The sequence below is a fragment of the Bubalus bubalis genome, chromosome 14 (genome assembly GCF_019923935.1).
Source record: "Bubalus bubalis isolate 160015118507 breed Murrah chromosome 14, NDDB_SH_1, whole genome shotgun sequence".
Classification (NCBI taxonomy): Eukaryota; Metazoa; Chordata; class Mammalia; order Artiodactyla; family Bovidae; genus Bubalus; species Bubalus bubalis.
In genome coordinates this window covers 32,422,373-32,447,646 of record NC_059170.1, presented here as the reverse complement: position 1 = coordinate 32,447,646, position 25,274 = coordinate 32,422,373, and the positions used below count along the sequence as shown (strand labels likewise).

The following is a 25,274-nucleotide window of genomic DNA, read 5'->3' as shown; positions in this document are numbered from 1 at the left end:
CATTCACTCATTAATTAAAAATTAAAAAGATTTGCAAACACTTTATCCCAGTATTTTTATCCTAACAGATCTTTCGTAGAACAAAAGTTTTTAAATTTGATGAAGTCCAGTTTACCAAGTTTTTTTGGTTGCTTTAGGGATCCTATCATACTTCTGGTGCCTCTGGATGTCCAGTTGCTCCAATACCGTTTGCCGAAAGGCCATCCTTCTGCCATAGACTCTTTTGCACCCTTGTCAAAGTCAGCTGGCTATCTGATAAAGGATTTGTGTCTAGAATATATAAAAAAACTCATACAACTCAAAAAGAAAAAGAAAAATTACCCAACTAAAAAATTGGCAAGAATCTGAAAAGACATTTCTCCAAAGAAGGTGTATGAATGGTCAATAAACACATCGTTAGTCATTATGGCAATCCAGTTCAAACATAAAGCATCTCTTCATACCATCTAGATTGTGTATAAATCAACAAGATATAATAACCTGAAGATACAGAGAGATTGGGGCCCTCATACACTGCTGATGGGAATGTGAAATGGTTTGACCACTTTGGAGAACAGTTTAGTAGTTCCTCAAAAACACCCAGCAATTCTACTCCTAACTGAAAACTCCAAGAGAACTGAAAACTAACAGATGCTTGTACACTAATGTTTTGAGCAATATTATTCACAATACCCAAAAGGTAGAAACAACCCAAGTTGCTATCAACAGATGACTGGATAAACAAAGGTGGTATATTCAATGTAACAGAATACCATTTTGCCATTAAAATGAGGTGTTGATTCATGCTGCAATATAGATGACCCATAAAGGTATCATTCTAAGTGAAAGGAGATAGACACAACAGACCACATGTTGTATGATGCCATTTCGTGATTCCAGTCCATTTTGAAATGACCAGAATAAACAAATACATTAAGCCAGGAAATTAATCAGTGGTTACCAGGGGAAAAGGCAGAATGGATAGTGACTGCTTATTTGTTGTTGTTCAGTTGGTAAGTAATGTCCAACTCTTTGCGACCCCATGAACTGCATGCAGCACACCAGGCTTCCCTGTCCTTCACTATCTCCTGGAGTTTGCTCAAACTCATGTCCATTAAGTTGGTGATGCTATCCAACTATCTCATTCTCTGTTGCCCCATTCTCCTCATGCTCTCAATCCTTCCCAGCACCAGGGTCTTTTGCAATGAGTAGGCTGTTCACATCAGGTGGCCAAAAGTATTGGAGTTTCAGCTACATTATCAGTCCTTCCAATGAATATTTAGGGTTGATTTCCTTGAGGATTGACTGGTTTGATCTCCTTGCAGTCTGAGGGAATCTCAAGAGTCTTCTCCAGCACCACAATTTGAAAGCATCAATTCTTTGGTGCTCAACCTTCTCTGTGGTCCAACTCTCACATCCGTACATGACTACTGGAAAAACCATAACTTTGACTAGACGGACCTTTGTCAGCAAAGTGATGTCTCTGCTTTGCCGACAACAAATATGCTGTCTAGGTTTGTCATAGCTTTCCTTCCAAGGAGCAAGCATCTTTTAATTTCAGAGCTGCAGTCACCATCTGCAGTGACTTTGGAGCCCCAAAAAATAAAGCCTCTCACTATTTACATTTTTTCCCATCTATTTGCTATGAAGTGATGGGACCGAAAGACATGATCTTATTTTTTGAATGTTGAATTTTAAGCCAGCTTTTTCACTCTCCTCTTTCACCCTCATCAAGAGGCTCTTTAGTTCCTCTTCACTTTCTGCCTTTGGAGTGGCATCATTATCTGTATATCTGAGATTGTTGATATTTCTCCCGGTAATCTTGACTCCAGCTTATAAGTCATCCAACCCAGCATTTCACATGATGTGCTCTGCATATAAGTTAAATAAGTGAGGTGACAATACACAGCCTTGATGTACTCCTTTCCCAATTTTGAAACAGTCTGTTGTTCCATGTCTGGTTCTAAACGTTGCTTCTTGAGCTGCATACAGTTTCTCGGAGACAGGTATGGTGGTCTGGTATTCCCATCTCTAAGAAATTTCCACAGTTTGTTGTGATCTGCACAGTCAAAGGCTTTAGAATAGTCAATGAAACAGGAGTAGATGTTTTTCTGGAATTCCCTTGCTTTCTCTGTGATCCAGCAAATGTTGGCAATTTGATCTGTGGTTCGTCTGCCTTTTCTAAATCCAGCTGATACATCTGGAAGTTTTTAGTTCATGTACTGCTGAAGCCTCGCTTGAAGGATTTTGAGCATAACATTGCTAGCATGTGTGAGTGTGTTAGTCACTCAGTTGTGTCCAACTCTTTATGACTCCATGAACTGTAGTCCCAAGTTCCTCTGTCCATGGAGATCTCCAGGCAAGAATACTGGAGTGGGTAGCCATTTCCTTCTCCAGGGGATCTTCCCGACCCAGGTATCCTGCAATGCAGGAAGATTCTTTACCATCTGAGCCACCAGCTAGCATGTGAAATGAGCACAATTGTACAGTAATTTGAACATTCTTTGGCATTGCCCTTCTTTGGGATTGGAATGAAAACTGACCTTTTCCAGTCCTGTGGCCACTGCTGAGTTTTCCAAATTTGCTGACATAGAAATTAGATAGTGGTGATGGTTGCACAACTCTGTGAATATATTTAAAAAAAAAAATAAAAACACACACTACTGAATTGCTTCCCTGGTAGCACAGACAGTAAAGAATCTTCCTGCAATGCAGGAGACCCAGGTTCAATCCCTGTGTCAGGAAGATCCCCTAAGGAGGAACTGGCAACCCACTACAGTATCTTGCCTGGAGAAGACCATGGACAGAGGAGCCTTATGGGCTACAGTCCATGGGGTTGCAAAGAGTCAGACACAACTGAAGTGACTTAGCATGCACTGAATTGTATGCTTTACAGGGTGAATATTATGGTGTATGAATTATAGCTCCATTTTAAAAGAAGGAGTGAAAAAAACAGTCTCATTGAAATACTGCAGAATAAAGCTCATTTGCAAAGTACAATCTGTAAATTTGTAAAATTAGTTGGACCCTTGAGGGAACTGCTAAGTAGTCAGATCTAAGCTTTTCTCATCATGACTGCCCTTGGCTTCTGGTCACCTTTAGCACTTAACATGTCAGAGTTTATTTTGTTCTTTTTTTTCAGGTGACTATGGTTTTAGAATTTTTTTAAAAGAACATAATAGCCATTAATAGTAACTCCATTTGAAAAAGCTACAAATCTAATTTTGGATTCTGGGAAAATAACCAAATAAAAATGAATGACTCATCCAACATCTTGCCCTTTGGTAGGATCAGCACTGAATCTCTACAGGGCAGAGCCAGCAGTCCTCAGTTTTTTTTTTTTTTTCAGAAGGTTATGCCAGGAAGAAAGCTAGATGTTAAGGCCAGAGGACCTGTTCACACAGTGTAGGAGGTGGGAACATCATTCCCCCTTTACAGATGGGAAGCTGAAGCCCAAAAGATCATCCCAAGACCAAAACTGCTAGTTCCTCATCTTTACCCACAGGTTGTTCTTAACCTTCCTCCAGAAAACAAAAATGGGCTTGAAAATAGTGTTCCCATCACTAAATTTAAGTATGAATAAAAACTGGTATCAGTAGAATGCCTTCCTACCTCCTCAGGCCTGCCCCCAGCTTGAGCTGATGACATGATGACAGTCTCAGGTGGAGGGAGGGAGAGGCACATAATGTCCTTACCCTGCAGATGAAGGAACAGAGCTTGAGGGGCATCACGATGGCAGAAGTCACACAGCTTGGGTGTCCCAGCCGAGGCCAGCCATCTGTCCTGCTCTCCTCCCTCCTCTCATGCTGTCTCAGCAGTAATCCAAGCTGATAAGACACTTATCCATTCTCCTCCTCCTCCTGTGAAGATCTTGTCTGCTGTATACACAAGGCCCTGAGAGTTCTGTGAAGAGTGATGGAAGACCAACATTCATAGCACTGGCCACAGGGCACAAAGAGCCACATGTCCTGTCACAAAACCTGAGAATATTGGATTACATATTATAGGTTAAGAAATGGGTGACAGGGAGGCTGGTCAGCAGTCTGGACAAGAAATGGTGATGGCTTAACCAGGATCCCTGGAGATGGACAGGGAAGCAAGCAGGGAGGAGTTCAAGCTTTGGGCAAATGAAAGTGTTTACAGACCTGGATCCTCAGCCAGGCCTGGCACTCACCAACTGCACTGCCTCCAGGCAACATGGTTACTGCTCTGAGTTTCTGTTTCCCCATCTGTAAACTGAGTAAATGGTGTCCCTTGGCCCTGGTAAGTGCTCAAGAAGTAGTGGCTGGAACCCAGCATCTGGGTTTGAATAAGGCTTCTTTCCAAGCAGTTGAGGCTAGCCACCTATCAGAGCAATCCTGGCCCCATCTGCACATTTTCCCAAGTTTAAATTCAGTGACTCTTGAATCAGTTTTTATATGACAAAGACAGACACACAGGACAGTGTCAGAGTGAGGGACCCCAGGAACTACGAGAAGCATATTACCGAAGGCTGTGCTATGGTTTACAGATTCCACATTATGAAGAGCAGAAAAAGGAGAGCCCCAGCACCTGCCTCAGGATCCGAGCAGTCCTTTCAGGGGCTCTACTGATGAGTAGGCAGAGCATTTCCTACAAAAAGTCAGCTCCTTGGCACAGCACAAAAAATTATGTTCAGTCTATCTAATAAGAAAAAACCTAAGTCAGACTCTTCTGATGGACTGAAGTAAAGGAACCTGCCTCTTGCTTTCTGTCTTCTCCCATCTGCCCTCAAATTTTGAGATATGTGCAGGAAGAGCAGGAGACTCTTCTTCAGAAGACCTTGCCCATTTGATCCTGTTTCTTTCACTCAAAGACTTGTGGGATACTGAAGTCCTTTCAAATGGCTGGGCCTCAGGGGCCTGCACTTTACCTTGGCCTGGGGAATGACTTAGCAGATACTTTGCCTCATTTGCAAATCTGTCTTTCAGCTCTGTGCAGTGTGTCTAGAAGACTTCAAGCCTCGAGATGAGTTGGGGATTTGTCCATGTAAGCATGCCTTCCACAGAAAGTGAGTATTGGCGTGGGATTATTTAAGAGGACCTGAGTCTGAGGCACATTGACCAACTCACCCATGGGCTTGGGGCAATGCCAGACAAGCCTGATGACTTCATGATTGGTTTATAATGTAGAAAGCTGAAAGCACCCTACTGAGTGGCATTTGTATTTATGTGTGTGTATGTGTGTAAGAGAGAAAGAGACAGACAGACAGACATTACGAGGGATCAGGGTAATGGTAATGTGACTACCAAGGCAGGACTTAAGGCAGAGTCAGACAAGCCCATACCTCCTTGGAGACCCAGGCTATAAAAAGCTATTTTACTGGAACTTTTCAATAAGAATTTCCTTTCCTAAAAGTTTATTTTAATCAAAACCATAATTATTTTAAATCAAAATAAAAAAGTCAGTGTAAGTAGTAGTGTAGGACCATCTCTTCCCCTTCCTACAGACATGTTAAAGATTCCTCCCTCTCTTACAATTTTATGTTTTATATGTGTACTAGAAAACTTTATTCCTCCTCCTTCCCACCACCCTCCTCAGTGTACTTCATTCTTTAAGAAATCATGGATGACTGAGGATATATGCTGACTGTAGCTTCTTGGAAAACTGGAGTCTCTGGTTCCTCCAGAGAATGAAATGCATTCTCCACCCAGTGGTAGGACTCTTCGGGACCTGGCTGTTCACTCCACTGCCCAGATCTGGGTTTCCAAAATGTTCAGCATGTGAGGTGTTTGGGCAGGTGGTGCCGCAGACACAGACTGACATCTTGCCTCTTGTGGTGTCTCATTCTGCAGGTGCCTTATCAAATGGCTGGAAGTTCGCAAAGTATGTCCACTGTGCAACATGCCAGTTCTGCAGCTGGCCCAGTTGCACAGTAAGCAGGACCGTGGACCCCTACAGGGACCCCTCCCTGGGGCAGAGAACATTGTATAGCTCACCACAATGATCAAACTGTTGCAGGATCTGGGAGGAGCAGAGCTGGGAGGAACACAAGTGGTCTCTGTGTTGGCTGGTCTACCTAGGGCACCAGCTGCTGCTTCCTTTGTCTCATGAAGAACTCTCGGGCCAGCTAGGCTGGGAACCCAGATTTCTGGGTCTTGTGACAACCAAAGTACTCTGATACTACCCCGTGCCAAGAGGAATGGATGAGCCCGCAATTTGGTTCAAGAAACCTCATGAGGATCTCTTGCTAACTCCATTACATTCTGTCTCCCAGACACTCATCTCCACACCAAGATGAATCTTTATCAACCAGAAGGGAAGATAAACCCAAGTGTTACAGAAAGGAACTGAAGGCAGGTCTTTAAAGCCCCTACCCTCCCCCCCCACACACACACACCCTGGGGACACACGAGCTTCTCTGCAGACCCTGCACACCTTTGCAGCAGCAAACCCTCCCAGCAGCCTCTAAGCCAAGTGAAAACAGCGGTTACCTCAGCCCAGGCACAGCCGGCTGCAGTGCCGGAGGCAGTGTCAACAAGGCCATTCACATTACGTTCCTTTGGTAAGGCCATCTTGGAAACCCAGGGGCTTGGTTACAACAAAGCAGCAGTAGCTGCCACCACTGATTCTTCAAGTCCACATTTGCTTACAAATCATCTGAGCTAAAAACAGTACATGTGCTTGGAATGGTCTGGTCAAAAGCCATTTCCTCTTATTTCCCCTCCTACTCACCAGTGAGGCACAGCCAAGCCACCATCAGGAGCCCCAGCAGGGGGTGGGTCTCTGAGCCCATGCTGTCCCTGTATGACCCGAGCACCCCAGGGTGCTGCCCACATCCCCACATATACAATGTGGCTCCAGTGTAGCTGCTAGTCTTGGCCCACTGCCCCAGTAGGAAGCTGCTGTGAGCCCTTCCCATGGCTCCGGAAAGGAGCATCTCTCTGATAATGGCCAGTCCTCCTGGCCTTGCTGAGCTGGGGAGGCTGCTAACCCCTTGCCTCTCCCTGTCCTGCCCTCTGTTCTCTTTCCTCCCTTCCCTTCCCTGTCTGTTTCTTCTCAAGAGAAAATACCTGTCGTTGACATTTTAACTTTAAAGCATCGCAAATAACATCCCGATGTAATTCTGAAGCCAGGGATGCACTTGGAATTGTAGTTTCAGGAAGCTCCTGCAGGGCTGTTCATCATTGGCATGTGCCTCAGTATTCAGACGACGATAACTGAGTGTCGTTACAGGAGAAAAACGCATGCTGCTCTTTGGTTCTTTGTCCTACTTTTCTAGAAATGACTGAGTCCAGCAGGATTCATGACTACTTTATAGGTTCACTATGTGAAGCAGCATTGGGTCAGACAGCAAGTTCTCTTCCACAGCCCTGCTCTCCACCTCCTTCCAGATTAGGGGTGGCCTCCTCAACAGCGCTGCCTCTGCTCCACCCGACAGGTGCGAATAGGGGCAGCTTCTCATGGGAAATGCAGCGTGTATGACACGGAGCGGGGGTGGAGGAAACTTTGCTACTCTGTTCAGGGAATGTCTCCAGGAATATTTTTGGAATCCAGCCTCTACTGTCTTAGGATGGGAGAGGGAACCTATCCTTGGCTCAGATGGCTGGGATCAGATGAGGAGGAAAATTCCCATTAGCCTAGAAAAGTGCTGGGCAGAATCCAGTTTGGAAAATTACAAATCCATTGGTCAGAATTGGCTGTACCCTATGTGACCTATTTGTGGTATGCCAACTGGACTGCTGCTTTAAACAGGGCAAGGGAAGTGTGGAATAGTTTTATATGAAAGCCTTATTAGCCTGTCTGGCGCCCATGCAAAGAGCTATTTGCACACTCGTACTTTCACCCTGTTTCTGCACTCACTGTAGCACAGTAGAGGTGAATGCTGGGAAGCACTCAGTTTCCAGTGAAATGTTTTCAGTGACCGATGTCAGAGGCAGGCTTGCTTCTGGACTTGCCTCATTAATAGCCAACACTCACCGTTTTCATGTAACAGCCTTGGGACAAATGTCACATCTTCGTTATAAAGTTCCAATAGGGAAAAATTCTTCCCTTCAGAGGAGGAATTCTTGTGTTCTGTGCTTGCAAATTATTTTCATCTCACAGCTTTCACAGGATTTCAATGTATCAGTACCAAGGAGACAGACTCACGAAGTCCCTGTATTTGTAGTCATCTCAGCATTTGTGAACGTGAAGGGCTTTTAAAAACTCGGCTCTTCCACTAAGGTGGGGCTTGACACTGACGTGGTTGAGTGTTGACTCTGCTAGTAGTCAGCGTCCCTTTCCTGGCTTAGTGTCCTACTGTGTCACCTGGCCAGTGTCACTCATGATTCTTATGCCTCCTAACAACGCAACACAAATGTTTGCTCCCATCTAGGTCCTCCTCCAGGACTTAACTGGGCTGCACCGCTGTAACAGAGTGGCCAGGGTTTAATTTACATCTTCCTTTAATTCTGATTAAAATCAGTTTTATGTGAAGGACAAGGTCAAAATCTCCATTATTAAGGAAGTTAAAGATTCCTTAACACTCTTTGGTCAGGCTCACAGTGAGACAGTGAGGCTGTGCTGTCCAGATCTATCTCCATGAGTTATTCGCCTTTTATTAATCTGTGAGGACTCTGGTCTGCTTTTGGGCTGCTGGCAGGTGACGTGGTTTTATAACTTAGTCTTAACGTGTCTTAAGCAGCTCAGAGTTGGGTGTGGCTTGTGTACCACGGGCTAGAGGAGCAGAACTTAGCCTCAACTCAACTCCACGGGTGGGTCAATCATTATCTAGTTGTTACTAGGGGTACAGCTGAATTTGGCTGGCTGCAGGAAAAGGAAACAAAACCAGCCTGACCTGATTCCTGGCTGAGTAGGTACAGAGATTTGGTCAGGCCAAGAAAGTAATGGTCAGATAGGAGCAGGTGGCCCATGGAGAGTTCTGTGCTAAGGGATACTGAGGACCTCCCACCGTGGCTAAATGCCCTGTTCTTAACAAAGATCCTTTCTTTCCACATCCCTATTCCAAAGCCTATCATTTTCATGGCCTGATTCCACTCTAAGTTAATTTGAACAACTACAGTAACTGTTTCTGAGAGGTTTTCTGGGAATGAGGAAATGCACACAAGGAGACATTCCCCAGAGTTTTGGACAGAAAAGCTGCTCAGGTTTTCAGCCACCCCCTTGCCACTCACTAGCCATGTGCCTTTCTGCAAGTTAGCCTCTCAAAGCCTGTTTCCTTAGCTGCTCACCCAGGAGTGTGTACCAAGGGTGTCCCCACCAGCCCTTATGGGGACTGACTACCATGTCTGGAGCCCAGCAGGCAGGCCTGGGGGGTCATAGGAGCTGGTGCTACTAAGTGACATCATCATGCTGGCCACATGGGACTCCCCTGTTGTCCTGATAGAAACCACAGCTGAAAGCCTCCTGAGATTTAGGGGCTCTCCACTGAGCCCCAGTTCACCTGGCTCCCTTCCCTTTCCCCTCCTGATCTGCCTCAGTCATTTCCATTTACTTTTGCCCACTGTGCTCCTCAATGTGGTTTCGCTCAGCGCTGAATATTCCTTCTAAATTCTTTGAATAGGTAATCCCTTCACGTGGTTCACAAATCATAAAGTTAAGTCGTCCTTGCATTCCTGAACTCCAGTAAGCCAAGTTTCCCACCCCTTGAGTACACACTATTAGTTGGTTCCTTGTGAACCTTCCCGAGTTCGTTCATGCATATACAAGCAAGTACACACACACGTACATGTATGTAGGTATGTGTGTGTGTATATGTATCTATATATACACAGCTGACTCTTGAACAACACAGGTTAGGTGTGCTGACACCCTGTATGGCCTGCATGTAACCTGACAGTCAGCTATCCGTATCGGTGGTTCTGCATCTGTGGATTCAACCAACCTTGGACCGTGTAGAATGTCTTTATTGAAAAAAATCCATGTGTAAGTAGACCTCAGTTCAAATCCATCTTGTTCAAGAATCAACTGTATGTGTATAATTTTTTCTTTTTCCACTTATGTAATACCAGACAAGTACTACTCAAGAACCATTCCTAGTCATGGGAAGACCCATCCCAGAAGTCAGAATATCTGTAAAAAGGTGAGCCAGAATTGGGGGATGTTTTTGTAATCACATTCCTTTTGAGTAAGGCATATTTTCCACTGATTGCAGCATGATGAAATCTTCATTTCCTACGCAAATCGAACTACAGTCCCTCCCTGACCCTAACTACAGATGCCCAAACAACAAGAGAGCACAACCATTTTTTTTTTTTCTTTCCCCCGATGTGGGATGTGGGATGTGGGATCTAGTTCCCTGACCAGGAACTGAACCCGGGCCCCCTGCACTGGGAGAGCAAAGTCAGCAGCAGCACAGGCTGCAGGCCCACCCCAGCCCCCAATCCAGTTTCCAGCGAGGACTGACAGCCCAGCAGTGACATCTGGCTACAACTGCCATGGTTTCTTATGCAAACCCATGTTTCTGAGAGGCGGGAGTTGGAGCAGCAGGCTGAGCAATTCGTTTTGTGGGGCAGATGTCTCAAATGTTGCTAAGCAAATAGGTGGTCAGCTGCCGTATACCTGAATGTTCATGTTCAAGTTCGTGAACCTATTCCCTTTCCCTCCCAACTCTATGCACACTCTAAAAAGCAAATGTTCCCACAGAACTTTCTCTTCGCCCAACATTTTTTCCAGTCAATGAGAAATTACCCCACCAATTTTTTTTAAAAGTTCATTCTTCCCTCTGCAGATCAAAGTTAAAGATTCTTCCTCCAGGCAGCCCTTGGGGGGAGGGGCAGGGACCTGTGCCTCTCATTCTTTACCCACCCACCTCCCCAGTATCCTGCCACCCACAGCAGCAGCCCAGGGATTCCCTGGATTAAAAGTGTAACTTAAGCCTGTGACCAGAAATTTGGAAAGGAACTATGTGTGAAACCACCCTTCTTCTATCGGTGAACCTCTTTCATTATTAGTATTTAGGAATTTGAGCAAAGGAGATGACTGTGTCTAAATTCTGATGAAATCTGCAGTTGATAACTGGAAAATGCTGGGCCACGTTCCTTTAGTTCTAAGATTAATGAAGGCTCCCGTGTGCCACAGAATGTGCTTCCATTTGATTGGAACATGAGGAGGAAAATAGAGGGGCTTATTCAGTAAATCTGTTATTGTTCCAGTTCAGCTTCAGAGCCTGAATTGTTATTGCAAGATGCAGAGTTTTATTCCACTTTTAGACCAAGCATCAGCACATGTGGCTTACCAACCCAGAAATCACTTCTTTGGCTATACAGTCAGGGGCTCCCTGCTCCAGAGACACATACCTACCAGCGTCAAGGGCCTTGGCTATACTTCGATGAAGCCCCTCACAGTTCCCTGAGCTAGTACAAGCCTGGAAAATCTGCATCTCAGGCCAGGTGCACACCATCCTTCCATCCATCCTTCCCTCTCAGGCCCAGAACAGGAGAATAAGGTGGGGCTAGTGTTTCTTTCCTGATGATAGCTCAGTCTTCCAAGAAAGTGTTCCTGAACTGTCCTCTCTCGGTCTCTTGACAGATCTTTGCCAGAAAGAGGGGATATTAGTCTTATAGTTTTAAGCCTACTGGGGTTTACTCACTAGATATTGTATAACTCCTTCAAAAAAAGAAGTTTATGAAACGCTGAGCCTCAGGTTTCATAGACATGTTTGTACACTATGAATTCTGCAGCAGAATATTTTTAAACATTTGCGGTTTTTTTATAAGCTATATATTTTTGTATATTTAATTGCTATTTTAAAACTTTAATGCATTTTGCTAATTACTCGTTTAAAAAATAAAACATGCATGTAATTGACTTAAATGTAAATAAAAAGCAGATTTTAAAAATACTTTGTGCTAAGCACATACATACCCTTGGTCACCCACATCCCCTTTAAGTCCATGTGGCAAGAGCTGTAAAGTCAAGGTAAGTGCTTCTGAACAGATGGAACTGATCTCCAGCAACAGGTGACTCAGAGAGCCGTCAGCTTGTCTCCTTGTGGTGTGGGGTGCCAGTCAGGGATGAGCAGTACAGCATCAGGCCACAGCAAGGGAGAAGGCAGAGAGGCCAAGGGCTCCCTGCCACCCTGGCCTCAGCACCGGAAATGTGGGGGGACACAGTCAAGCAGTCTCCCGAATGTGGACGGCAGTACTCAGGAGGGTTGCAGTGGTGGAACCAGCCCACACCTCACTCCTCTAGCTATATCCCAGGCCTGGAAATACCAACTATTCTGTTGGAGGAGAAACAAAATCTCAGTCCAAAGCCATCCTGTGGCAGCTACTGTTTCTACTCACCAACCCTCACTCACTAGGACCTCTGCACAGCTCAGCTTTGGCTCCACAGCTTCAGGGAAACTGCTCCCCTCACGGTCATCCATGACCTGCAACCAAATCTGTGCCAACTCTGAAACCTCCTCCTACTGGAAGTGCCTGCAGGGTTCCTCTCTCCTCCAGTCTCCTGAGCCATGGGCCACCTGCGCTAGTCCCCTCTTCAATGTTCTTCGCAGCCCTGTCCTCCTCTGCCCATCTCTGGTTTCATCACTCTACCTTAGGACTCACTAAATCCTCACCTACATGCACATCATTCTCAGGTCTATTGTCTCCAACCTAAATATCCGGCTGCCTATTTAGCATCAAAATTCAGGCAGCCCAAGATCAAGCCCCCCCCAGCAAGCCTAAGTACCCTCACAGAACCTCCTTCCCCCACATCTCTAAACCCACCAAAGCACCTCTCTCTACCTGACCACACACTGCTCCCATCTTAGGCTGCCCACCTTCCTTTCACACCTGGACCATTATTACAGCCACTGCCACCCCCACTGCCTCTAGTGGGGGAGTGTGGGGTGAGACCCTCAGGCTACCCAGGCTGGCAGACTGGAAGGGATAACTGCTGAGATGAGACAGGGCAGTGGTTTAGATCGGGGTGGTGCCTGTGGTGAAGAGAGATTGAGCATCCACGCATCTTCCAAACTGGAGTTAGTGAAGTAGCAGTAACTGGGAGAAGATGCTGGCGGAGGTTCAGGGGAGAGGATGGAGACATTTCTGTGTAAAGATGACCTGGAAATACAGAGGAAAAGGGAGAAAGGGGGCAAAGGAAAAGGGCAGTCACTGCCTTGAGATGAGCTTAGAGGCAAGGACTGGGCCAGACATGCTACCCTGGAAATCAAAATGAGTGATGTCTGCTTAAGTAGATCCAGGATTTAGCCTGAGAGCTGGCGATCTCTGTCTTCAGTGGAGAATAAACTGGCAGAGATAAAGTGGCGTAGGAGACAGAAGGAAAAGCAAGTGTGGACTGCAATGATAGAACTAAAGATGAGAACATGAAATGTCCATCAGATTTAGCAATGAGATTCGCTGTAGTAAAAGGATCGGCTAATCAGAAGTACAAAGTGTAGCCACAGAAGCAGTTTCTCCAGAGCAGGAAGTGGTGAATCCATGGAGACAGAAGGCAACTGCAAGGCGTAAGAGGAAAGGGGGCTCTGCCGGATCCTAAATGTGTGACTTTCGGCAGGTGCCTTCTTCTGTTAGATGGTGGGGATGACAAGGGCTGCGTGACATGACCCACAAAAGGCACTGGCACAGCCTCACGAACACGGTAAGTGCAAGGAGAAAAGGCAGGACCCCACGAGGCCTCAGAGGCCAACCTGGGTGTCCACGGGCAGCAACCAGGCTTACTCGGACTCCCTTCCTCTGCCCAGTGGAAGCAGGAAAGAGGGTCTGGCGTGCAAGGGGCTTGAAAAGCATGACTATGGTACCAGTGAGTGGGTGGTGGCACTGACTCTGGTGGCCGCAGGGGGAAGTTGGGGCTACAAGCACATGGTTGGAATGGGCAGAAGACAGGAGGACAAGACTGGAGGTGACTCAGGCTGAGGCCCAGGAGGGGCAGCAGCAACAGAGGAAGCTGATCACATGGCCCTGGGCAGCAGTTCCCACCCCCCAGCGTCCCTCCAGCTCCACAGCCTGCCCTAGCCAGCAGCACCACCACCTACACGTGCCCAGGAAAGTGTGCAAAGGTGGCCACCCTTGGGAAACGGCACTGGGCTGACCCCACGCAGGCTGTGCCCTCCCTGCAGGTGGGCAGACCATGACTCTCGACAACAGCCGAGAGGGAGGGGACTGTGGGGTCAAACTCCCTCCTCCCTCGGTGATCCAACCCCACTCTCCTGTGCCCCTCTGTCCCTTGGAACATTGCCTCCCATATGTGGTCCCTCCCAGGCCAGTCTCCTCGCCTGAAGCCAAGGGGCACAAAGAGGCCAGAGAGCCTTGGGGTTTCCTTCTGTTTCAAAGGCTGCTTTATATAAAACCTTCATTGGCTTCACCAGGGATGCAGGCACCAAGTAATACCAAAATGAGATACAAATGTTGCTCTCTCTCCAAGGAGGTTTTTAAATCATTTTGCACAGCAGAAACAAAAAATTCAAAGTCAACCTCCACCAAGACTCCATCTAAAAATCTGCCTCTCCTCAAGCAGCCTTTTGAGCCTCCCACATACAACCCCTCCGCTACTATATCCAACTGAGGCAAACTCCCAGGCAGTTTCAGGCAAGCACAAGGCAAGGAGTAGAAGCCCCGCCCTTTCTCCATGGGCTAATCGATGGACAGCTCCATTCCTCCCTTTCTACTGGCCTGAAATAACCAGACTCCCCCCATTCCCTGAAAAGATGTCAACACTAGCAGCCCTTTCTGTTTTTCTGTCTGGCCCTTCCAGATATGCTTTTTCTACTAGCTTACTCACTTCTGTCACATAATTGTCCATAATCTGTCCAATACCCAAGGAAATCCTGCCCAGGGGAGAAGTCCTGTCATTCCAAACACACCTTCCCAGGATCTACAGTGTAAAACAACCTGGAACTGCCCTTCCAAAAGTAGCTTGTTAAAAGTCACAGGCACAGAATTAAGAATTCATCTACCCAGTAAGTTTGCAGAACCTTGAAACGTTTTTCAACGTTCACACAAGGCTATACACACCAAAGTTAACACAAAGACGACACTCTCCAAGGCCACACTGACAAAAAGTATGATTAGACTGTAATACAGAGTTGCTTGCCTTATATTTACCAAATTCAACACGACACAAAACTAAAGCCAGCTGAACAAAGAACAGCTCTCTCCCGAAGTGGCTCCACTGAGTGATGCTGAATTTCAAAACTACACAGCAAGTTGAACAAAGCTATACTGAAGAGCAACTTAAATACAGAGAATCCTCACCGACATGGTCCACTTTTTTTTTTTTTAATACATATACATTTCCTTACTGGTTATTAGTTCAGACTGAATTTTTAAGAATTTATCTTGATGTCTTAGAAAAATACACTTGTCCTTTCTCGCTTTGATTCAGGTAGTAGACAATCATAAAACTGAGTAAGTCTTAAAAAAAAGAGTCCATCCACAGATCCCATTGTGGAAGGTTCCAGGAACCCCTCCCCAGGTTAACAGTCAGGGGATCTTCAATAGCTCAAGGAGTGCTCCAACAGCTCCAAAATAACCCTGAAAACAAAAAGAAAGAAAAATAAGAGAAATTCTCCTTAGACTTACTTATACTACCATAAATATGATTACTAGTATTAAAGCCAACACGGCCCTTAATTCCTGCCACTCATTTCCTGACGCCCATTTTGCTTGAGCCCAAGGCCAGCAGAGAAGTTCTGAGGAGCTCCCAGGCAGGGGAGGGCACTCTGGCACATCAGACCAGAGCCCTCAGTGGGGGCCCCACAAGCTCTGAGGCCCACAGTGGCCACCACCTCTGGTTAAGAGAGTACCTGGGCCATCTCCTGGGGAATGAGGCGATGAGAAGCAATGGGGGCCTGGAGCATTTCAAGACAATTCCAGAATGAAGGGAAGACGAGACATGAAGTGCAATGGAGGAGGAGCAGGGACAAGTCACTGAGGGTGAGGGCCCTGTTGGGCTGGAGGTGGAGAGCAAAGAATGGGGTGGGATGGGTTCAAGACTTGGCCTGAAGAAGAGAATGAGGGTGGCAAGGAGGCTGAGGTCCCTCCCCCACATCCGGTCACACCACCCCTGAGAACAAAGACACAGGAGCAAGAGATGTAGAGAGCAAGGAAGGGGGCTCCATACAGGATGTGCAAAGCTGAGGTACCCTAGGCAGCCAAGCAGCCACACCCACCAGATGTCTAGATCTGGAGCCGGGCAGCAGCCAGGACAACAGAACCCTCAGGCACCATGTAGAGACGGGTGAGGTCAGGAGCAACATCTGAAGAACAGAGGCACCGGAGGGGAAGGCAGAAACGTGAGACAGAGAAGCAGCGGCTGAAGAAGACCATGCTGGACCATCTCCTGAATTAAGCAATCGAGGTCAAAAACAACCAACACGTGAATAAATTAAAAAGAAAACAGAAAATGAGACAAAACCCACACTGGCAGAGAGGAACTGCCAGTAACAGAGAATAATCGTACAATGATACAGGATCTGTCAGTCTCCAAAGGATGCGATCACACGGTAAAGCACTGCGAGAGAGAAGTGAACACAAAGGGAGTGGGAAGATCCTGAAAGACCTGCTGTGGAAGAGAAGAACACATGGTAAGTCTCTGAAACACTATAAATAACTAAGGTTCTGTCTATTTTCCAAGAAAAGCTTCTTCAAAGAGCATGCGCCCACACAAGAGAGGCCTGCCCTTTCACTCTATTTCTTGGCTTTAAAAGAAAAAGCAGCCACAAGAATACACAATAGAGAAAAGACAGTCTCTTCAAAAAGTGGTCCTGGGAAAACTGCACAGCTATGTGTAAAAGTATGAAATCAGAACACTTCCTAATACCATACACAAAGATCATACACAAAGATAAACTCTAAATGGATTAAGACCTTAACATAAGACCAGAAACTATAAAACTCTTAGAGGAAAACATAGGCAGAACACTCGATGACATAAATCAAAGCAAGGTCTGCTATGACCCATCTCCTAGTGTAATGGAAATAAAAACAAAACTAAAATAAACAAAAATTTAAAAATTAAAAGCTTTTGCACAGCAAAGTAAACTATAAACAAGGTGAAAAGACAACCCTCAGAATGGGAAAAAATAATAGCAAAGGAAACAACCGACAAGGAATTAATTTCCAAAATATACAAGCAGCTCATACAACTCAGTATCAGAAAAACAAACAACCCAATCAAAAAGTAGGAAAAAGACCTAAAAAGACATTTCTCTAAAGAAGACATACATAGCCATAGCCATAAACAGATGGCTAACAAGAACATGAAAAGATGCTCAATTTTAGAGAAATGCAAATCAAAACTTCAATGAGATACCTATCACCTCACACCAGTCAGAATGCCCATCATCAAAAAGTCTACACACAATAAATGCTGGAGACGGTGTGGAGAAAAGGGAACCCTCTTGCATTGTTGGTGAAAATTTATATTGATACAAACACCATGAAGAACAGTATGGAGATTCCTTAAAAAACTAGGAATAAAATTTCCATATGAAATCCCCTTACGAGGCAAATACCCTGAGGAAACCAGAACTGAGAGAGCACATGTAACCCAATGTTCACTGCAGCGCTATTTACAACAGCTAGGACATGGACGCAACCCAGACGTTCACCAACAGACGAATGGATGAAGAAGCTGTGGGACATATACACAATGGAATATTACTCAGCCATACAAAGGAACACATTTGAGTTGATTCTAATTAGGTAGATGACCCTAGAGCCTAGGATACAGACTGAAGTCAGAACGAGAAAAAACAAATATTGCATATTAAAGCATATATATAGAAACTAGAAAGGTGGTACTGATGAATCTATATGCGGGGCAGCAACAGAGACAGATGCAGAGAACAGATGTGTGGACGGGGGCTGGGGTGGGGAGAGCAGGACAAACATGTAAAGCTGCCAGGGGAATTGCTGTGTGACTCAGAGAGCTCCCACTGTGCTCTGTGACAGCCTAGAGCGATGGGAAGTGGGAGGAGGTTCAAGGAGGGCACATACGTACACCGACGGCTGATTCATGTTTGTGTATGGTAGAAATCAACACAATACTGTAAATCAATTATTTTTCAATTAAAAATAAATTTAAAAAAAAAAGCGCCCACACAGACGTGTTACGACAAAGTCAGAAACTGTAGGAGGACACAGCTGGGCAAGACTCCACAACACTCAGAAACCCTCAGCCACAGCCAGAGGACAGAAGTCAAGGGCGTTCACTTTATTATTATTATTAAATCTGTGGCCATGCCCTGCAGCAAGCAGACTTAGTTCCCAATCCAGGGATTAAACCAGAGCCTCCTGCAGGGGAAACGCAGAGTCATAATAGTTAGTTACACACTTTATTTTACATGATATTCTATATCTGAGTTTTATTTTACAACAAAAGAAGGGATAAAATTAGCCATTATACTGAGTTCCACTCCAGACCCAAGCTACTATCTAGTAAAAGACAGAGGTTGTTACAAGCCAAGAAGTGTTACGATGAGAATAGTGAACAATGAAAAAGAAAGGCTTGAAAACAATCTACACAAAGCTTTCACAACAGTAATCACAGTGACGTCACTGTGCAGGCAGGAGTATATTTCATGACTCAGAGAACCTAAAATAATCAGAGCTCCACAAGTACAGAGATCAACATTAGAGCCAGAGGCCTAAATGAAAATGGAAAATACAAGGACAAACAGCAAACAGGCTAGCCAGAGAGGAAAACCAAACTTCATAAAGGGTCATACCCTAAAGTAAGTATGCAGACGCAATTGTGAAAAGTGTTCATGCTAACAGTATCTACAATCCACTTTAACACTTGAAAGAGTCCAACTGCCCCAACACCAAGGGGAGGAAAGACAAAGTCCCTTTCATAGCTCTGGTTTTACTGTTCCTCAAATCAGAAAGACACTTTCCAAAATAGGATATCAGGTTGAGCAATTCAAGTATTCTTTTTCACATAGCCTACGTGTTAAGTTCTTACAACAGTGTGGCTCTAATCCTGGAATGCTTTTTACTGATGGAGTTTGGTTTGAGGACATGCATCTTAAATAAAATAATTGGCACAAGAACTATATTAACATGATAAAAACTGACATCGAAAAATGAAAAAAGAACTCAGAGTTAAGTACACTTACAACGTAAGTACAAACTGCAACGGGGAAAATACAAAGGATGGTTCGGAAAAGAAAATGGCATCAGGAATATAGCTGGATGTTTGTCAAGACTTTCTTCTTTAAAATTGCTAAAGCTCACAATGAAATTAACCAATATTTACCTTACGTTAAATCAGGTAAGAAATAGCTTTTGAACATGAACAAAGTTAACCATATTATACAAGTACAGAAACAATAAGTACTGCTTTAAATTCCAGCATAGGGTGAACAGCATGCCCTTTATGAAGGTAACATGTCACAGGAAATAACTCTGCTTACCTCATGTTCCGAAAAAAGTGCTTTCAACTGTCCCTTGGACCAATAATCCAAAGCATATGCCAAAAGCCGCATGGCGATCGTATTAATTCTCAAGAAATTTCCAACAAATACCACCTGGTTAATGTTCTGAGCACATCAAAAAAAGGCAATTAGTTTTCATGTTAATTTCTGTTCTCTCATAAAAGCTACCCCAAAGACAGTATCATGTACATAGTTTCTGTTAGTTGACTATTGATACAAAGAAAGTATTTACATTTACTTCAGTTGATCCAGGGCTACTTAAATTTGAGCCCCAGACAACTCTAAACCCACTTCAAAGCATGCCAGAAAATGTCACAGGAGAATAAAGATTAGGAAAAGCATTTGAATTAACATGACAAACCATAACTACAATTAAATACAAAATTTTATACAGATAAGTTAAAAAAAAAATACTAAGACCAATTCAAAGAAGAAAAGTAACACACAGGCAAATTATAAGAGAAAATATTACATACACAAAAATTCAACCTCACTAAATGAGCAAAAAAAGTAAAATTTTAGAGCCATTAAAAGTTAGCAAAGACTCTAGATGTTGACAGTTTCCTTCCATGGATGTCTGAATGACCCAAGATCTTACATACTACATACTGTGAAGGAAGAATCGAAACAAAGGCAGACAGAGCTGGAAAAAAGTGTGCAAGTCTGTCATTACTAAGCTGTACCAGAGCAAGAGAGGCCAGCCAGGAGGAATGCCTGGGGGCTTCCCTGGTGGCGGAGCACCTTCATCTGGGCCCACCACTGAAGCTTGACTACACCAACTTAGTATGGATTTAGCATTGTTTCACACAAAACACTGAAGGACAAGCAAATTCCAAGGCAGTTTTAAAGTTGAGCTCCTATAGTGAACAACTGGGCATTCTTGATAACGCTGAATATCCACACAGGGAAAGGAAATAACATTGTACTTTATAAGCACTGTAAGTAGAAAACACAGTCTTAAATAAAACTGTATTTCAAATAGGCACTAAAAGAAAAAAAAGTCAGCAAAACAACTCTAACTAACCCCCAATATTAGTCAAGTTGTGGTAAAACCAATCCATTCATTCATTGCTAAAAATGATCTAAAATGGTGTGGCCCTTGTGCAAAGGCATCTTGGCAATATCCATCAAGATTCATAACCATGGTATTCTTTTAATATTTATTTTATCTCTTTACTTAGCAGCTCCAGGTCTTGGTTGCATCATGTGGGATCTAGTTCCCTGACTAAGCAGCAAACCCGGGCCTCCTGCACTGGGAGCGTGGAGTCTCAGCCACCGGACCACCACGCAAGTCCCACAGGTATGATATTCTTTAGATGAGAAATCTCACTCCTGAATAAATCCTTTATCAAGAATAAATCCAGGGACCTCCCTGATGGTCCAGTGGTAAGACATCAAACTCCCAATGCAGGGGGCCTGGGTTCAATCCCTGGTCAGGGAACTAGATCCCACATGCCGCAAGAAGACCCCATTGCAGTCAAATAAACAAAAAGAAGCATTAAAAAAAAAAAAAAAAAAAAAAAGAATAAATCCATCCAAGGAAATAGTTTCACGCTTAAAAATGTTTTATCACAGAGTGATCACTGACAAGCAACCAAATGCCCAGTTCTATGTGAATGACTTATGATAGAAAAAGAAATCAAATATACAACCCTGCAATTTATAATACATAAGTAAAAAACAAAATTGTATGTACATCAACTAAAATATCTTAAAATACATAGGCACAGGAAAAGGAACGTGCAACAAAGAAAATAGAAGTGTTCAAACGTTCAAATAAAGAATTTTAAATTTCTTCATGAAAATAGTGTCTTTTTAATTAAAAATGAGACAATCCTTTTGTAACTTGAGATTTCTTTAAGTCACATGCCTGAATTATCTATTCAAAAGCCTTATTTTAAACAAAGTGTATAAATAGGGACAAGTTACACCAACTGGATCCCCAAGGAAGGCCATTCTTAGTTCTTTCATAGCCCTGTACAATGCTGCTTGACCTGAATGCTACAAGGCAGCACTGTAAAGAAGCTGAAAGCACAAAGACAGCTCTGCTGCAGCCAGCGGGAGCGGAGCAGGGTGGGCGCGCCTCGGCCCACTCAGTGTCTCCCAGCTTCAGTGCCTTCCTCTGGATTCACTCCCAGGGCCTCTTGAGCTCAACGGTGAGCATGGCATCTATATTCAGCATCGCCACCCTTCACCACCACCCAACAGTCCCCTTTATCTGCAAAACTGGCTACCTTCCCTACCTTCCTCTGCTTTCTGCTCTACTTCTAGACAGTAGCAGTGTTTATCTTGAGTAAGAAAATAAAAATCTGTTCAGGTTAATCTACATGTGAAGCAGTTTAACTATGCCAATGAAACAAAATCCACCACTTACAACTACATTTAGGCACTGTTCGGAGAAGACAAGACGTTGTATACAAGGTGGGGCCCACACAGTAAGTTCTGTATTTTCCTCAGAGCAACTAAAGAAATCCATGTCCCCTTACTTCATTAAGGGCACACATTCTTGCTATTGAGCCAATGTTGTTGGTGATGGTGATCAAAGTCGCTCTGGCAAGGTCCTCTTTACTCACAGCCTCTCGCTTCTCCTTGCTCATCATGTTTCCAAAGCTGTGATGGAAAATAAATAAATAAATGGTTGCTAAACCAAAGGTAAAACAGCATAACAGAACAAAAGTAACTTTCAGGGCAACACTGTTCAAATCTTCGAACTTTTGTTACAAAATAACAGAACATCTGCTCAAAAAGAAAGGCAACTTGAAGAACTCAAGCATTCTGAATGAGCAAATGGCATTCCCTGAGGTTTCTATGAAATCCAGCTTTGACACCAGGTTCAGCCTGCAATGGGGAGACCCAAGTTCGATTCCTGGATGGGGAAGATTCCCTGGAGGAGGTGGGGGAGGGCATGGCAACCCACTCCAGTATTCTTGCCTGGAGAATCCCCATAGACAGAGGAGCCTGGCGGGCTACAGTCCATGGAGTTGCAAAGAGTCAGACACGACTGAGCAACTAAGCACACACATCTGCACAGGAAGATCCACTGAAGGCACCATGCTCCTTCTGAAACCAGGCTAAGTTCCAGGAACATGCCTCAATTAGTGATCTTCTCCCAACTGTAGAGCTGTTCCACTCAGCTGAATGGTCACATTCACATCCGGTAAATTGCTTTATCTGAGCAAAGCAAAGTACAGACAGCTGAGTCCCTAAGTAAACTAAGAGTTTCCGATTTCCCTAGAAGATCAAGTATTTCAAAGCACCCGACGAGCACAGAGAGAAGTCGCTCAGTCATGTCTGACTCTTTGCAACCCCATGGACTGTAGCCTACCAGGTTCCTCCGTCCATGGGATTTTTCAGGCAAGTGTACTGGAGTGGATTGCCATTTCCTTCTCCAGGGGATGTTCCTGACCCAGGGATCGAACCCAGGTCTCCCACACTGCAGGCAGACACTTTACTGTCAGAGCCACCAGGGAAGCCTGATGAGCAAAACGGATACATAAATAACTATGAGTTATCACAAACCCAACCAATCAGAAAAGGGATCTTATCATTCATCAAATGTTGCAAACACAGAAAATGAAATCTACAGAATTTACAAAATACCTAAAATTAGTAAACAAGTATACAAGTGCCTTTTCTTAGTATTAAAAGCCTTGCACCCAGACGTCCCTGGTGATACAGTGGATAAGAATCTGCCTGACAATGCAGAGGCCACAGGCTCCATCCCTGGTCCAGGAAGATCCCATAAGCCAAATCTTATTAAATATTTAAAATGTTTATTAAAATATTAAACTTATTAAACATTAAAAAATGGTGATCATCATTAGTCATCAGTAAAATACAAATCAAAATGAGACATCCTTCTATACCTGTTAAGGCAGTTAAAACCCAAAAGATACATGTTGTATATCAATACAATGGAATGTTATTCAAATAAAAGGAACAAAGTACTGATTTATGCTACAACATGGATGAACGTTGAAAATGTTATGCTAAGTGAAAGAAGCCAGTCACAAAAATCACTTGTATGATGATGCCACATAGAGACAAAAAACAGACTAGTGTTTACCAGGAACTATGGGAAGAGGGAGGGAATGGGAAGAGAGAGCTAATGGAAACAAGGTTTCTTTCTGGGATGATGAAAATATTCCAAAATTACATTACAAAGATGACTGCAAAATTCTATAAATATACTAGAAACTACTAAATTGTACACTTTAAACAGCTGACTTCAGAGCATGCAAAGCTATTTAAAGAGTAAAAAACAGACCCAATACTTAATATTTTATTTCCGTATTATTTTAAAGTTTTCTTGGGATGTATATAACTGACTTACAGCACTGTGATAGTTTCAGGTGCACAGCAAAGTCTATCTGTTACACACACACGCGTATCTACTTTGTAGATTCTTTCCCACACAGGACACTGGAGTACTGAGTCGAGTTCCCCGTGCTGTACGGTAGGGCCTTACTAGTTGTCTGTTTTATGTGCAGCAGTGTGTGTGTGTCACCCCAATCTTTCAATTTACCCCTCCCTCCTCCTCTTACCACTCCCCCACCATAATGGGAAGTTTATTTTCTACATCTGCAACTCTGTTTTGGTATTGTAGGTAAGTTCATTTGTAGCTTTTTTTTAAGATTCTGCATGAAATATCATGTATTTGTTCTTCTCTGACTTACCTGACTCAGCATGAGACTCTCTAGGTTCATCCATGTTACTGCAAATGATTTTGTTCTTTTTTACAGCTGATAATATCCCACTGTACATCCCGTATTTCTTAGAGCATACATGCCCCTTCCCTTACCTTGAAGCCACAGCCCAGCCTGGCAGTCCAAACCTCTCATAGTCCCCTCCATAAATGTCTCTCACTAGTTTATCCACTTTGGTGCTATCTCCACGTGATGCCATTTCCAGAGCTTCTTCAAATGTGGTACAACCAGTAAGAAGACAGCAAAGACCAAAAAAAGTTCCTCCTCCAAGACTGTGATTAAAAACAAACATAGTATTGAAACATTTTTCAAAATAAGAGGAAAGTAGAATTTATGAACTGAAAACCATATTCATGTATCAATCCAATTTTGCCCCATCTCCATTATGCAGATGCCACTAGTAGAAAACAAGGTTGTGAAAAGATAAAAACAAAGCGCCTAACAGACACTTTGAGGATAACATATTCACATAAGCCAACAAAGTGGCAAAACACAGGGCCCACCTCCTTATGTTGCCAATGCACACTGGGCACCTGCTGGGTACCAGGAGCCTCAGGTACAGATCAGCCCACCAGGGCCACGGTGGCACCTCTTTCCTTTCTCTCTCCAATTACAAGCCCCGTGTCATCCTCATCCAAGAGTCTTGTCATCCAGGGTCTTTAGCCCCCTCTACCCTACTAGAACTCCTCCATGAATATGTTTTCTCTCTCAAAATTATTCCTTTCTTTCTTTAACTTACACATGTTCGAAACTTGCTTATCCCAATCTCCAGCTCCTGTTTTTCAAGTGATCACTAATCCTTAAACCAAAAAGTATTTATGTTCATCTGCCACCTAATCCTCCCTTTTAACTACCTTCCCCCAATTATCTTTCCACTGCTCAGCACCTCAACTTCCAGCTCACAACATCCCCTAGCTACATATGTGTATGTATGCATGTAAAATCTAGACCAGTTTCAAAGGCTGGATCTTGCCTTGCCCTCTCCTTATAAATGCCACCTAGCAGCTTTGGTTACTTTATGGTATAGACACAGCATACACTACCTGAGGACAGGGACCATGGGTGCAATGAGGCTGATGAGATAGTTTGTAAAACTATGGCAATGAAACTTCAGGATTAGAGATTAAAGAAAAGTAGATCATGAAATCATAATTTTCAAAGAGTAACAATATTTGCTTGCATAATCCCACAGAAATATACCTTTCACATAATTTTAACAAGTTCTTGAAGATGTACTGATAAAC

General features: G+C 44.0%; 2 protein-coding genes across 5 annotated transcripts in view; one reads left to right on the top strand and one right to left on the bottom strand.

Annotated features, from left to right (window-relative positions):
* RNF24 (ring finger protein 24) overlaps positions 1–9,906 on the top strand; it is a 108,088-nt gene extending 98,182 nt beyond the window's left edge. For both annotated transcript variants that reach the window (XM_006072938.4, XM_006072936.4), the window contains exons 5-6: positions 4,929–5,008; positions 5,793–9,906. In XM_006072938.4, coding sequence (XP_006073000.1) covers positions 4,929–5,008; positions 5,793–5,931 — 219 coding nt within the window. In that variant the 3' untranslated portion in view covers positions 5,932–9,906. The remainder of the gene's footprint in view (positions 1–4,928; positions 5,009–5,792) is intronic.
* Positions 9,907–14,964: 5,058 nt separating this feature from the next.
* The window catches only part of PANK2 (pantothenate kinase 2), a 30,555-nt gene continuing 20,245 nt past the window's right edge, over positions 14,965–25,274 (bottom strand). For 2 of the 3 annotated variants that reach the window (XM_006072934.4, XM_025264025.3), the window contains 4 exons: positions 24,126–24,302; positions 21,811–21,934; positions 19,304–19,429; positions 14,965–15,419 (listed from right to left, as the gene is read on the bottom strand). In XM_006072934.4, the coding sequence (XP_006072996.1) occupies positions 15,369–15,419; positions 19,304–19,429; positions 21,811–21,934; positions 24,126–24,302 (478 nt within the window). In that variant the 3' untranslated portion in view covers positions 14,965–15,368. Of the gene's footprint in view, positions 15,420–19,303; positions 19,430–21,698; positions 21,935–24,125; positions 24,303–25,274 lie in introns of those variants that run through there. The other variant, XR_003103125.2, reaches the window with a different exon arrangement.